The sequence below is a fragment of the Haliotis cracherodii genome, unplaced genomic scaffold, assembly GCF_022045235.1.
Source record: "Haliotis cracherodii isolate W230 unplaced genomic scaffold, xgHalCrac1.p SCAF_20, whole genome shotgun sequence".
NCBI lineage: Eukaryota > Metazoa > Mollusca > Gastropoda > Lepetellida > Haliotidae > Haliotis > Haliotis cracherodii.
The window spans coordinates 5,758,494-5,772,345 of NW_027266276.1; the positions used below are offsets into that span (position 1 = coordinate 5,758,494).

Genomic DNA, 13,852 nt, shown 5'->3' on the forward strand with positions numbered 1-13,852 from the left:
TTCAGCTCTATTTGATATGTTGGAAACATCTGCATAAATATTCAAAACTCAAAAGTTCTTCTGATCATCATATTGTGATATCTAGAAGCATAACTTCTCTTTATATGTAGAAAGTGAAAGAGTACTGGTGTTTAACTTGGCTTCAGATGGACCCTGTCTGATACTGTCTGCCCGGAGAGAGGGAGCTCCGTGGTTCGATCCCAGGCCGCATCCTACCAAAAGATGGAGCTTGTTGTTGACCTGTCTGGCACTTGGCCAGGATTAACATGGTCATCCATGCAGCTCAATTTGGTTTGTTTGTTTGTTTGTTAACGCCACACTCAGGAATATTCCAACTATATGACACAAGTCTGTAAATAATCAAGTCTGGACCACACAATCCAGTGATTGACATCATGAGCATCGATCTATGCAATTGGGATACGATACCAAGTCAGCAAGTCTGACCACCTGATCCCATTTGTCGCCTCTTACGACAAGCATGGGTTACAGAAGACCTATCCTCTAAACCATCATTAGTCCGGACTAGTACATGCACATTGCTACATAAATGCAAGAAACCCTATTTCACCTATTTCTGTGATGGCTAGGATGTATGGTAGAGAGGCTGGCGCTGTTGAAGATGAAGTCACAAATGTATTGTGCCCTGCACAACAGGTAAACAATCAGCCCAAAACGCCTCACATAATGAATGATTCAAATCATGAAACAGATCTCGCCACCAAGTGGAGGTCCAAACTCAGACTCTGTTCTTTAATTCCAGTAAGCAAACAAACACCGGCCCATCCTCTATCCCCTCCTTTAAGTAGGGAAAAAATTCAACTAAAGGCCAGTGAGAAATGGATCAACACGATGGCAAACAAACCACTAACAATAAACTCAATGATAGCATCACGCCCCAGTGACTTTATGGGTGCATGATATTGGCACGGACATAATTTCGATATTATCTAATCATCTCCCTCTTCACAAACCAAGTTGGCAGCCCATGCCAATCGAGTTTAAGGATTGGTCTTGTTTGGTTGTTTGAGCGAAAGGAATTGAAGTGCTTTTTATTGGTTGAACTTGAATGAGAATAAAGTGCTGGGCAAGATGTACACACGTCTGGTGTAAGGACCTACTCATACAAGGTCACAGAGGTCATCTAACTATTGTAAGTTACTTGATTAAATTGAAAATCCTGTAACTTGCTCGCTATATTTATTATGGCTTTAAAAGAACTTTTGGGGTATCAATAACACCAACACAAATTAACAGCCACAATTGTCACTTGCTATTAAATTAACAAATTGAAATCATGCAACATTTGTCATGGAAGGGAAAAGTCAAGCATCATTGATATGGTAAACCTTGGAGGAGCCTGAATGCCTACATTTGATATGACGGAGTGGGATGGGATCAGGCCTCCAAAGCAATCAGTTAAAGTTTGGCTTGTTTGTTATTTCTGGTATGTTACCGCTATCTGTAAATAATCCAGTCTGGACCAGGCAATCCAGTAATTGATATCATGAGCATCGTTTTACGCAGTTTGAATATGATGATATGCATCAACCACACCAACGAGACTGACCACCCGATTATGTTAGTCACTTCTTGTGACAAGCATGTGACAAGCATGTGACAAGCAAGCATCGGTTGCTGAAAACAAATTCTGTCCCAGACCTTCACGGGTGGAGGGAGGGAACAAGCATGGGTTGCTGAAGACCAATGCTAACACAATCATCTGTTTATAACAAAGTAGACACAATAACAACTTCTTTAATACTGTAAAGGCGACGTTTCGGTATAGATCCTTATACCGTTGTCAAGAAGTTGTTATCCATTAATTGTGTCATCCGTCAACTTCTAAGTAATGCCTATCAAACAATCCATCTTGTTTTTAGCGTTTAGGAACCAAATTATTCTTCCCAACATAAACATATGCTCAATTATTATTTTTTTACAGAATGATTAACTGTATTCTTTTGACACTTGTCTGCAAGAAAGGCACATTTTTTTCTTTTCCTATAACTGACATCTTCCAGGGGCAAGGCGTTAACTGCCTTTAAAAGTCCAGTTTCGAACCTTGCCGAACTAGGCTGGAATTACTGGGCTTGATTGTAGAGCCACCAGTGGTTATTACGAGTTATGTCCCTTCTAAGCCTCTCCTATGGACCAATCAGATTCCACCTCTCGTATCACTTGCATTTGTTTCAAACAAAATGGCGGCGCCTAGTCAGGACAATCTGATCGACAATCAAGATCTATATGGTGATAAAACGGGTCTTACATCGTGAAGTGCATCAAATCACGTCTGCACCTTGATTAAAAACATGATAAGATTTGGAAAATATCTGTTGGCAACGAGTTGACAGTGTACATGCTTTGCAAATCTTGCAATCGACCGGAATCAGCATGAAACTTTACAAACCGGATTTCGATTTCGTTGCACGATTTTGATTGGATTATGCATAGACTCGTTAGTCCAGCCAAAATGTAACTCCATAATACCAGCCTAGCTCGGCAAGGGTAAACTGGACTTTTATAGTCTTGCCTCGGGAAGATGACAACTGAAGGCATATATAACTTGTCTTTACAAAAAAAGGGACTTGTTTATTTTAGAAAATATCCCTACCTAATCCTTGAAAATAAAATGTTTGCTCCCTAAAACAACGTAAAAGAAAGATTAGTTTTGATATGTATTCTATGGATGGTCTCCCCACTTCTGTATTTATGTTCCCCAGTACAATACGGACAATATTGATCTGACACTGAAAGATATAAATACAATACAGATCTGATGTCCAAAAAAAGTAATTACAAACAGACTTGATTAGTCAGCCAAGTCCTATGATTCACTTCCTTGCACTTGACAGCATCCCTAATTCGCTGTGCAGAGTTGCATCCCTTGGGCATGACAGGATTCTATGAACCTAGGTCTCTGCCGTTTTTTCATTTGGCTGTAAATGTCAATGCAAGATATACAGGTGTTTTTTTAAACCCCAAGACATGCCATGCTTTTCTAACTCATGAGGGAAAAACAATTCTTTATAATTGGTTTAAAGACTGTGCTCACCCTATATATTTGGGTTAGAGATTCAAACCACCCTAAATAATTGGGTTAAAGACTATACCCACCCTTAATACTCTGGTTAAAGATTCCGCCCACCCTAAATAATTGAGTTAAAGACTGCACTCACCCTACATACTCTGGTTAAAGACTACGCCCACCCTCAATATTTTGGCTAAAGATTGCACTCACCCTACATACTCTGGTTAAAGATTCTGCCCACCCTAAATAATTGGGTTAAAGACTACGCCCACCCTTAATAATTTGGCTAAAGACTGCACTCACCCTACATACTCTGGTTAAAGATTCTGCCCACCCTAAATAATTGGGTTAAAGACTACGCCCACCCTTAATAATTTGGCTAAAGACTGCACTCACCCTACATACTCTGTTTAAAGATTCTGCCCACCCTAAATAAATGAGTTAAAGACTGCGCTCACCCTATATATCCTGGTTAAAGATTCCATCCACCCTAAATAATTGGGTTAAAGACTGCGCTCACCCTAAATATAATGGTTAAAGATTCCGCCCACCCTAAATAAATGAGTTAAAGACTGCGCTCACCCTATATACCCTGGTTAAAGATTCCACCCACCCTAAGTAATTGAGTTAAAGACTGCACTCACCCTATATACTCTGGTTAAAGATTCCGCCCACCCAAAATAATTGAGTTAAAGACTGCACTCACCCTACATACTCTGGTTAAAGATTCCATCCAGCCTAAATAATTGGGTTAAAGACTGCGCTCACCCTAAATATAATGGTTAAAGATTCCATCCACCCGAAATAATTCAGTTAAAGACTGCACTCACCCTAAATATAATGATTAAAGATTCCATCCACCCTAAATAATTGGGTTAAAGACTGCGCTCACCCTAAATATAATGGTTAAAGATTCCGCCCACCCTAAATAAATGAGTTAAAGACTGCGCTCACCCTATATATCCTGGTTAAAGATTCCATCCACCCTAAATAATTGGGTTAAAGACTACGCCCACCCTTAATAATTTGGCTAAAGACTGCGCTCACCCTATATACTCTGGTTAAAGATTCTGCCAACCCTAAGTAACTGAGTTAAAGACTGCACTCACCCTATATACTCTGGTTAAAGACTACGCCCACACTCAATAATTTGGCTAAAGACTGCACTCAGCCTACATACTCTGGTTAAAGATTCTGCCCACCCTAAATAATTGGGTTAAAGACTACGCCCACCCTTAATAATTTGGCTAAAGACTGCACTCACCCTACATACTCTGGTTAAAGATTCTGCCCACCCTAAATAATTGGGTTAAAGACTACGCCCACCCTTAATAATTTGGCTAAAGACTGCACTCACCCTACATACTCTGGTTAAAGATTCTGCCCACCCTAAATAATTGGGTTAAAGACTACGCCCACCCTTAATAATTTGGCTAAAGACTGCACTCATCCTACATACTCTGGTTAAAGATTCCGCCCACCCTAAATAATTGAGTTAAAGACTGCACTCACCCTACATACTCTGGTTAAAGACTACGCCCACCCTCAATATTTTGGCTAAAGATTGCACTCACCCTACATACTCTGGTTAAAGATTCTGCCCACCCTAAATAATTGGGTTAAAGACTACGCCCACCCTTAATAATTTGGCTAAAGACTGCACTCACCCTACATACTCTGGTTAAAGATTCTGCCCACCCTAAATAATTGGGTTAAAGACTACGCCCACCCTTAATAATTTGGCTAAAGACTGCACTCACCCTACATACTCTGGTTAAAGATTCTGCCCACCCTAAATAATTGGGTTAAAGACTGCACTCACCCTAAATATAATGGTTAAAGATTCTGCCCACCCTAAATAATTGGGTTAAAGACTGCACTCACCCTAAATATAATGGTTAAAGATTCCGCCCACCCTAAATAATTGAGTTAAAGACTGCGCTCACCCTATATACCCTGGTTAAAGATTCCATCCACCCTAAATAATTGAGTTGAATACATTATCCGCCACAAATACAGGAGGAGCCAAACGAACACTGCACACATTGCTAAATATTCAAATAACTTTTTGAAGAACACACAAAAAATGAAACTGATGTGTGAGTTAATTATATGCTGAGACTTACCTGGGCCTATCTATTTGCAAATCCAAGTAGACTCATAGTAACAAATATTGGTGGTGGCTGGCGATGAGGCATGCTTTATTTGGTTTCCAAGAACCTTGTCATATCATAGCACAAGTGCACAAGCCTCAACCCTATAATAAATGGGGATGTCCAGTGAGCCAGATAAATGCTGTATGAGTGCATTGTACAGATAAAAACTAGTCAAATAGGGATTGCAAATTACAACTGTATCAAATACGCTGGCGAACAATACCAAATACCAATGATTGTTACTGTACGCTATCTACTTATTCTCAAAACGCTCTTCAAAGCAGAGTTATTACTGTGTCAGCCATTAACTCCTGTTTAGAAGGTAAATATGTAATTTCATGTCAAACGCAAATGGATATCATCCCAATCCTGCATTGTGATTGGCTAATAATTACTGATTGGAATGCCCTTTTCTCGGTTGTTTACGTTAGTTCGGCACCAAAATCCACACGTACAACACAAGGTCTTTGAATGATGGCGGCGGTAAGTGTGTTGCAAATGTTTTCCAACCAATTAGGCGTACCTATTCACGTAGAGATGGCAACCAGTGTGGACCAACAAACGGGCAGTACAGTACTTATTGGTTTGAAAAAATATGTCTGGTACCCTTCAGTTCTTATAACAACCAGGGCCCCATTCCACAAAACAAACTAAGGGTTACGATGATCGTAACTTCTGAGATTTCAACCTGAAGCCATAGTGAAGGTTAGCACACTGCTCGACGAAACAACCTAAACTAAGGTTAACCATATATGCCAAGATCAGAACTTAAGATTGATCCTTCCCAACCATATCTCACTAAGGTTGTTATCATAATGGAATTTATTCAATGTACCTTAATAGTACGGGGGTTTATTTCAAACCTAAGTATTCATTTTTTAGAAACACATAATTTTAATCATACATGACAGTTTCATGAGTAAACTCTTTGACCACAATTCAAATTAATTGTATTGATAATAAATAGATGCAGGGAATATTTATATTTTCCTGTTATTTACCTCATTGACTGGCCGGACAAAGAGGATCTTTTTATGACTAATAGTTTAACAGGACACCATGTTCTACACAAATGCATGGAATATCAATATTCATTCTACCATGAATTTGGAATTTACTCGATTCTCATTGGTCAATCAGAGGCTATTAAATCATAATAATCCCCTCACCGTGGAAGCTAATACTCATAGAATAGTACTTTTTTCAGTCATTGTCAGTAGGCATATATAAATAATTATATCTACGATGCACAGATGCGGTTATTACAATATTCAAAGGATGTGTGGCAATACATTTCGTGCAAACAACACAATAGCAATCTACAAGGGGAATGTAATTACGTTTTGGAGACAACAGAGAGCTTGGAATTTTGGCGCTTTTCTATATACGACTGTGACGTCGTTGCGTCACAATGAGCGATATGACATCATGACGGTGACGTGCGATGTAGAGCGAAAGCCTTGCAAAACCTGTTTTGTTTTCTTTAGGGATGCTCACCTCATGTTAGCTTACCAAGTTGCCGTGCTTATATGCTTTAAATGCCTGTCATATGTTGGAGTGAAGTATTACGGTGTAAACAAACTGCTTGAGTATATACAGCACCATATTTTGTTAGGTTATTCCGTAATTCAGATCGATAACCCACTCAAAACACTGGATTCAACCCATGCCGCTTCACTCAGTATATTTGCTAACACCAAAGAGTTCGTGTTTTATTTAGTCATGGTAGAATTGCAATAAAAAAACTGTGTTTTCAATGTAGAGCTAGGTTATCTGTAGATTTAACCGCGCTAAATTTAACATTTGAAACCTCACGCTGCGTGTTTGGTCTAAATTCAATTTAGCGCGGTTAAATCTACAGGTAACCTAGCTCTACATTGAAAACACAGTATGTTCATCTCCTAATTAATATTCATTTGTTTAATATAATTGTCGTTTTGTATACTACATGTATCAGCAAATATATGTTGTAACATATGAGCAAGTGCGTTGAATAGTCTACATTGTCACCAACAGATGGAGGCAACAAAAAGGTAACAGAATCAATCGTTATGAAACGTGTGTTCGCTAATTTTCCACCTATTCTCACACAAGCATTATTCCGGAACTAGTCAATTAATGACAGGTTTAATGGAAAATGACTGAGCAAAACATTAGTGATGTGTTCGCTAATTTTCCACCTAGTCTCACACAAGCATTATTCCGGAACTAGTCAATTAATGACAGGTTTAATGGAAAATGACTGAGCAAAACATTAGTGATGTAAGCACCTATGAATTGTTAAACCTCCCTGAAAACCTGCTGAAGCGACATCCCATATTTAGAACGTGTTCACATAAAAAAAAAATCCATTCTTAATTATGAAGGTATGTTAAAGATGACTGAATACCACTGAATTTATTACTAATAACTAATTAGAATTAACAACTGATATATAAATAGGGATGTAGTGAGTGAGTGGGTGTGGTTTTACGCCGCTTTTAGCAATATTCCAGCAATATCACGGCGGGGGACACCAGAAATGGGCTTCACACATTGTACCCATGTCGGGAATCGAACCCGGGTCTTCGGCGTGACGAGTTAACGCTTTAACCACTAGGCTACCCAACAAATAGGGATGTAAGGAAGTATGAGTAAGAGAGAGTTGGGTCGTTATCTTAAGTAAATTGCAAATATATTTCTTTGTGACATACATTATACATGACTACAACCGACATTGCTACCCATGTTTGAGAATTATCCCCCCTTAAACAAAGCAAATCGGCATTATTAATACAGATATATACAGTGGAGGCATGTTTCTTTCCATTATTGGATTCATATTTTGGTAGATCAAGGGGAAACTACTCTAATTTGTTAACATTTTATTTTATTATGCTGTGTGTTTTTCCTTAGGATGAATTAAATAGAGCTCAAAATGATATGTCTACATTGATAGCAAGCAACACCTTGGAATGCAGTGAAGATCGGTTAAAATGTTGTGAAAGTTAGCAATATTTTCTTAACCGTTTCTGTTTAGAAGTTACATTTGACGATTATGCAAAATCGGCAAATCACAGATCTCATTAGAAATAAGCAATAACATCCTAAACTGTCGTGTTTTAACAGTATGTCGAATAATGTTTTCAGCAGACCTTAGCATTAAGGTTAGCACGCTGAGTCAAGATTAAGATAAGCTTGCTTTGTGAAACGGACTTATTTCAGAGCGAGTGAGTGAGTATGGTTTTACGCCACTTTTGCAATATTCCTGTAATATCTCCCCTGGGGACACCAGAAATGGGCTTCTCACATTGTACCCACCCGGGCCTTCGGCGTGACGAGCGAATGCTTTAACCACTTGGCGACCCCATCGCCCCCGTAATTCAACTGAGGTTACCTTAATTCTAACCTTGGTGGTTAAGGTTAACCTTACCTGAACGGGGCCCAGTACTTGACTTCCATGGTTGGGAAGTTATCTGGAGCACTGGAAGTCCATGTTGCATTGAAGCAAATCTACCAATGACACCATGTACTGTGAGTATAGTCAAGTCCTGTTAATCCGACATCGATGGTTGCATATGATTATGTCGGATTAACGAGTATGTCAGATAAACGAAATTTAGTATTATCAACGTTCGTGATCGAAAATCGGACAACTACACGATAGATAAGGATTCAAACATGTAATAAAAAATAAAAAATAAATATTCATATTGTTATGTTACATTGTTGGCGGGAATATGTTTTCTAATCATGCAACCTCTAAAGTTACGGACTGTATGACTGATTCAAAATACTTTAAAAAGCATAATCTGGAATGGAAGTCGCAACTTTGAAACTGGTACCCAAAGCTGAAGAAAGCTGCTTTCTAAGTGGCTAGCATCGACTTCCTGTTGGTTATTTCATTGGTAGGTCATAGTTCGCGAAAGGTTGTTCTGACGTGACCTGTAATGGTATGTCCTCGTCGATAGCAAGAACTTGTATCTGATTTTAATAAGATTGAGGTAATCTAAGCATGTGAATTATCCTGTTTTCTTGCCAGAACGGAACTGTCGTTCTATGTAATATGCAATCAACATTTGAGTTAAATTTAATGATTCAAACAACAATACCTTGTTGCATCTCATGGTACACACTCAGATTATATGTCTATGTAGCGGCCATTTCCGAGTCCTGTGATGTGATTCAAACCAGACCTTCTGATCAGAGGTCGGACGCCTTGTCCATATGAGCAAACAGGTTAACCCCGTCAGCAAGCTGACAAGGTAAGGATGTCATCTGTGGGATGACTCCATGCCCTGCTACATGTACAAGATGTGATTTCGCATCTGGAAAAACCCTGTGTTAGCCACAATCATCTTCCACAAAGTAAATTTAGTTTATCGCAATTAATCAGAACATGGTCAGGTGAGGTGAATGGAGTTTAATGTCGCGTCCAAGATTTTTGCACTTATATAGTGACATGCTAGACCAATGAGATACCAAGCTGCAGTTTAATATGAATACCCCACTCAGACACAGTATACTGACTCCGAGCCAACCAGTCTTTGTTTTAGCCCCTTAATGCCAGACAGAGTAACAACATGGACCATCGTTTAACGTCTGTTGGTATGACACGGCCAGGGATCGAACCCCAGACCATCTGCTCTCCGGACGAACACTCTCCTACAAGACCACTGAGGCAGTCCTAGAACATGGTGTGTCCTTCCTTGACAATGATTTCTGTTAAAACTGAAACAAAAATACCTGTACCATCAACTGTGTTGGTGTGTGGCTGGGTGCGTGTTTGAGTGTGTGCCACAAATATCTTTTTGTTTCTGTATGTTTTCCAACCTTTTACATTGCTTTTCAAACATGGTTTCTATTCAGGCTCCAATCGCTGAAGGATTCCTAAAAAACTCCATCTGCATACTTCAACAATCAAGATGTTTTATGGATGGATGACAATTTCTTTATTCTATTATGATGCGACATTTCAAAGGATTCTGAAGGATTCCTAAAAAATTCCATCTGCATACATCAACTATCAAGATGTTTTATGGATGACAACTTCTTTTTTCTATTAGGATGCCACATTTCAGTATAGATCCTAAACCATTGTCATGCACAAGTGAAGTAAGACAGACTTCTACAGATTGATTGTAAAAAAATGTTGAAATTTTTTAACATCAGCGATACCAAAACTATGGCCCCAAGGCCCCATAAGGCATCCATGTGACCTTTACACATAAAGTATTGTATAAATGGTCATCGAGAAATCAGGAGTGAAAATATTTTTACGTCCAGAAACTTTGTACTGGTTAATCATTGGTTATCTCCTGACCAGCATCTATTGCTAATGAATCTGACATTATACTTTTTCAACCTAACCAGACACATAAATTTGACCCTGGCTGTTTCCCTGAAATATCTTCACACCGAAGCAGAGATCGCTGAGCCCGAGTTCAATTCCACCATTAGTCATCAAATGGACACATTTTCTTTGAATTGAAATCAGGTTGAGTACCTTTAAAACCCTGCATGGCAATTCTGTTTGCAATCAACAGCGTTCTCTGCCAGACCGAACCAGCCCTCACGGCTGAGTGAGTTGGCAGGAAGATATAGACTTGGGTGACTCCTGACGATCAATATTCGTCTCTGTGGGGCAACCAAACGACCCCGCATCATAGCAACAGTGAATGTTCGCAGACATAATGGTACGGCAGTCTCTCGAGCATTCCCAATCTCAGAGTCTATTTACATCAGTAATTTTCTGCAGGTCACATGACCACATGAATGTGTGAATTCTCGCGGCCGGAGTCCTCTTTTGGACATTTATACAGACAAACCACAGATAAACGTGATTATGTCTTACAACTGGTTCAAGTTAATGTCTGCTTCACATGAAACATAACTTCATAAAAATGAGTTGTAGGAATTCGATTCAATTTTCTTAATTTCGTTCTTCAATTTCAAATTGTAAAACAAAAGAAATCAACTCAAACCAGGATATTTATTAAGGAGATAAAAGTAGTAAAAGTAGTTTGGGAGACTATAAAACATCCAAAGATTATTCCTTCTTAAAGCTACAGTGTTAAAGGAACCCATCTCGTACCCCAGTTACGTGGATGCTCCTGATGGCAATCACTGGATTGTCTGGTCCAGACTCTATTCTTCGCAGACCGCCGTCATATAGCTTGAATGCTTCTGAGTGCAGTGTTCAACAACAAACAAACAAACAAACAAACATGAACAAATCCAAGCCACAATGTAACTGTGGGGATTCAGGGCAGAATAGCCACAGTGTGTCAAAATGTGGATCAGTTGGGCACAATGTTGTACCCAATCCTGCTCATACTCTCAACCACTGTCTGACCAAGACCTAATACATGTACCAGCAAACCTGATATGGCTGGAACATTGCTGTATGTGTCTTCTAACAATACTCAATCACTCACTCAAAGTCACACATGAACAAAGAGTTGAAAACTAGTGCCTGTAATTTCAGTTAAAATCTGTTGATGAACAAATACTTTCATTCTTTCTTGGGCAGTTTATTCTAACAATCAATCTTACTTGTTTGTTTTTTAAATAAGACTCACCAAAACTGGTTGAGTGGGTGAACAAGAGAGCTTTTGTTATACCAAATGGCAGTTTTTCTTTCATTTAGGAATTCTGAATATTATGTACAATCTGGTCAATATCTTGTAATCTCTCAATATCAAACCCTCTGAATCACTACTGATGCAGTGTATTTTGTCTGGAAACAAACATATGACCATGGTTCAGTAATAATATGCAGTAACATAATCGATCGTAACCTGCAGCATCACTTCTGGGATTGCCTGTAGGGGGATAGAGTTCATGTTATTACGAACCATGTACAACTCCCACTGGCCCACAACGGATTAAAGGAGTGAGCAAGTCTTTCAGTCGCACCACAAGCACATCAAGCGATGCGGGTCTTGGAGTTTCACCACTGAGGTCAGACCCATGGTGCTGACAAACCAAGAATCATGATCAGGGGCAATCAGGGACTGGAATTCATGATCACAGGATCCTGGTACTCCCAAGGGATGCAACCAGGGATGACTGACAGCCATCACAGCAAAGCGAAAGGTGTTTGATAACTAAATTCTTTCGTACTTGCCATTCTTTCACAAACAAGGAATTACCTACATGTACACACATTAAACATTTTTTTCCACGGTTCTGTCAGAATAACATGCATTTCTACCAGATGAATATTACTGCAATAGGTTTCAGTATGACCAAGTGGGTGTTCAGTATGACCAAGTGGGTGTTCTGTATGACCAAGTGGGTGTTCTGTACGACCAAGTGGGTGTTCAGTATGACCAAGTGGGTGTTCAGTATGACCAAGTGGATGTTCTGTATGACCAAATGGGTGTTCAGTACGACCAAGTGGTTGTTCAGTACGACCAAGTGGGTGTTCAGTATGACCAAGTGGGTGTTCAGTGTGACCAAGTGGGTGTTCTATATGACCAAGTGGGTGTTCTGTATGACCAAGTGGGTGTTCAGTACGACCAAGTGGTTGTTCAGTAAGACCAAGTGGGTGTTCAGTATGACCAAGTGGGTGTTCTGTACGACCAAGTGAGTGTTCAGTACGACAAAGTGGGTGTTCTGTATGACCAAGTGGGTGTTCTGTACGACAAAGTGGGTGTTTAGTATGACTAAGTAGGTGTTCAGGATGACCAAGTGGGTGTTCAGTACAACCAAGTGGGTGTTCAGTACGACCAAGTGGTTGTTCAGTACGACCAAGTGGGTGTTCAGTATGTCCAAGTGAGTGTTCAGTATGACCAAGTGGGTGTTCAGTATGACCAAGTTGGTGTTCAGTACGACCAAGTGGGTGTTCAGTATGTCCAAGTGAGTGTTCAGTACAACCAATTGGGTGTTCAGTATGACCAAGTGGGTGTTCTGTACGACCAAGTGGGTGTTCAGTATGACCGAGTAAGTGTTCAGTATGACCAAGTGGGTGTTCAGTATGACCAAGTGGATGTTCTGTATGACCAAATGGGTGTTCAGTACGACCAAGTGGTTGTTCAGTACGACCAAGTGGGTGTTCAGTATGACCAAGTGGGTGTTCAGTATGACCAAGTGGGTGTTCTATATGACCAAGTGGGTGTTCTGTATGACCAAGTGGGTGTTCAGTACGACCAAGTGGTTGTTCAGTAAGACCAAGTGGGTGTTCAGTATGACCAAGTGGGTGTTCTGTACGACCAAATGGGTGTTCAGTACGACAAAGTTGGTGTTCTGTATGACCAAGAGGGTGTTCTGTACGACAAAGTGGGTGTTTAGTATGACTAAGTAGGTGTTCAGGATGACCAAGTGGGTGTTCAGTACAACCAAGTGGGTGTTCAGTATGACCAGGTGGGTGTTCAGTACGACCAAGTGGGTGTTTAGTACGACAAAGTGGGTGTTCAGTATGACCAAGTGGGTGTTCAGTATGACCAAGTGGGTGTTCAGTACAACCAAGTGGGTGTTCAGTATGACAAAGTGGGTGTTCAGTATGACTAAGTGGGTGTTCAGTATGACCAAGTGGGTGTTCAGGATGACCAAGTGGGTGTTCAGTCAATGAAGTAGGTGTTCATTCAACGAAGTAGGTGTTCAGTACCAAGCAGGATTTAGTACAGCCAAGCTAGAGTTCAGTTTAACTTTATTAGCACTGCATGTGCTATCCTATTACATT

The 13,852-nt window shown here is 39.9% G+C and overlaps 2 protein-coding genes across 6 annotated transcripts in view; one reads left to right on the top strand and one right to left on the bottom strand.

Moving 5' to 3' along the window:
- Positions 1-13,852, bottom strand: part of LOC139470246 (POU domain, class 6, transcription factor 1-like) — a 102,761-nt gene that overhangs the window by 69,988 nt on the left and 18,921 nt on the right. The window lies entirely within an intron of this gene.
- LOC139470461 (uncharacterized) lies at positions 12,413-13,474 on the top strand. Its single transcript, XM_071252868.1, has 2 exons — positions 12,413-12,756; positions 13,189-13,474. Exons 1-2 carry the CDS (start codon positions 12,413-12,415, stop codon positions 13,472-13,474), a joined length of 630 nt encoding a protein of 209 aa, XP_071108969.1.

Bases quoted from the DNA above. Each gene is read 5' to 3' on its own strand.
- LOC139470461 (XM_071252868.1), top strand. From the start codon at position 12,413: ATGACCAAGTGGGTGTTCAGTATGACCAAGTGGGTGTTCTGTATGACC. The intron at 12,757-13,188 runs GTGAGTGTTCAG...ATGGGTGTTCAG, and splicing joins TGGGTGTTCTGTACGACCAA to TACGACCAAGTGGTTGTTCA.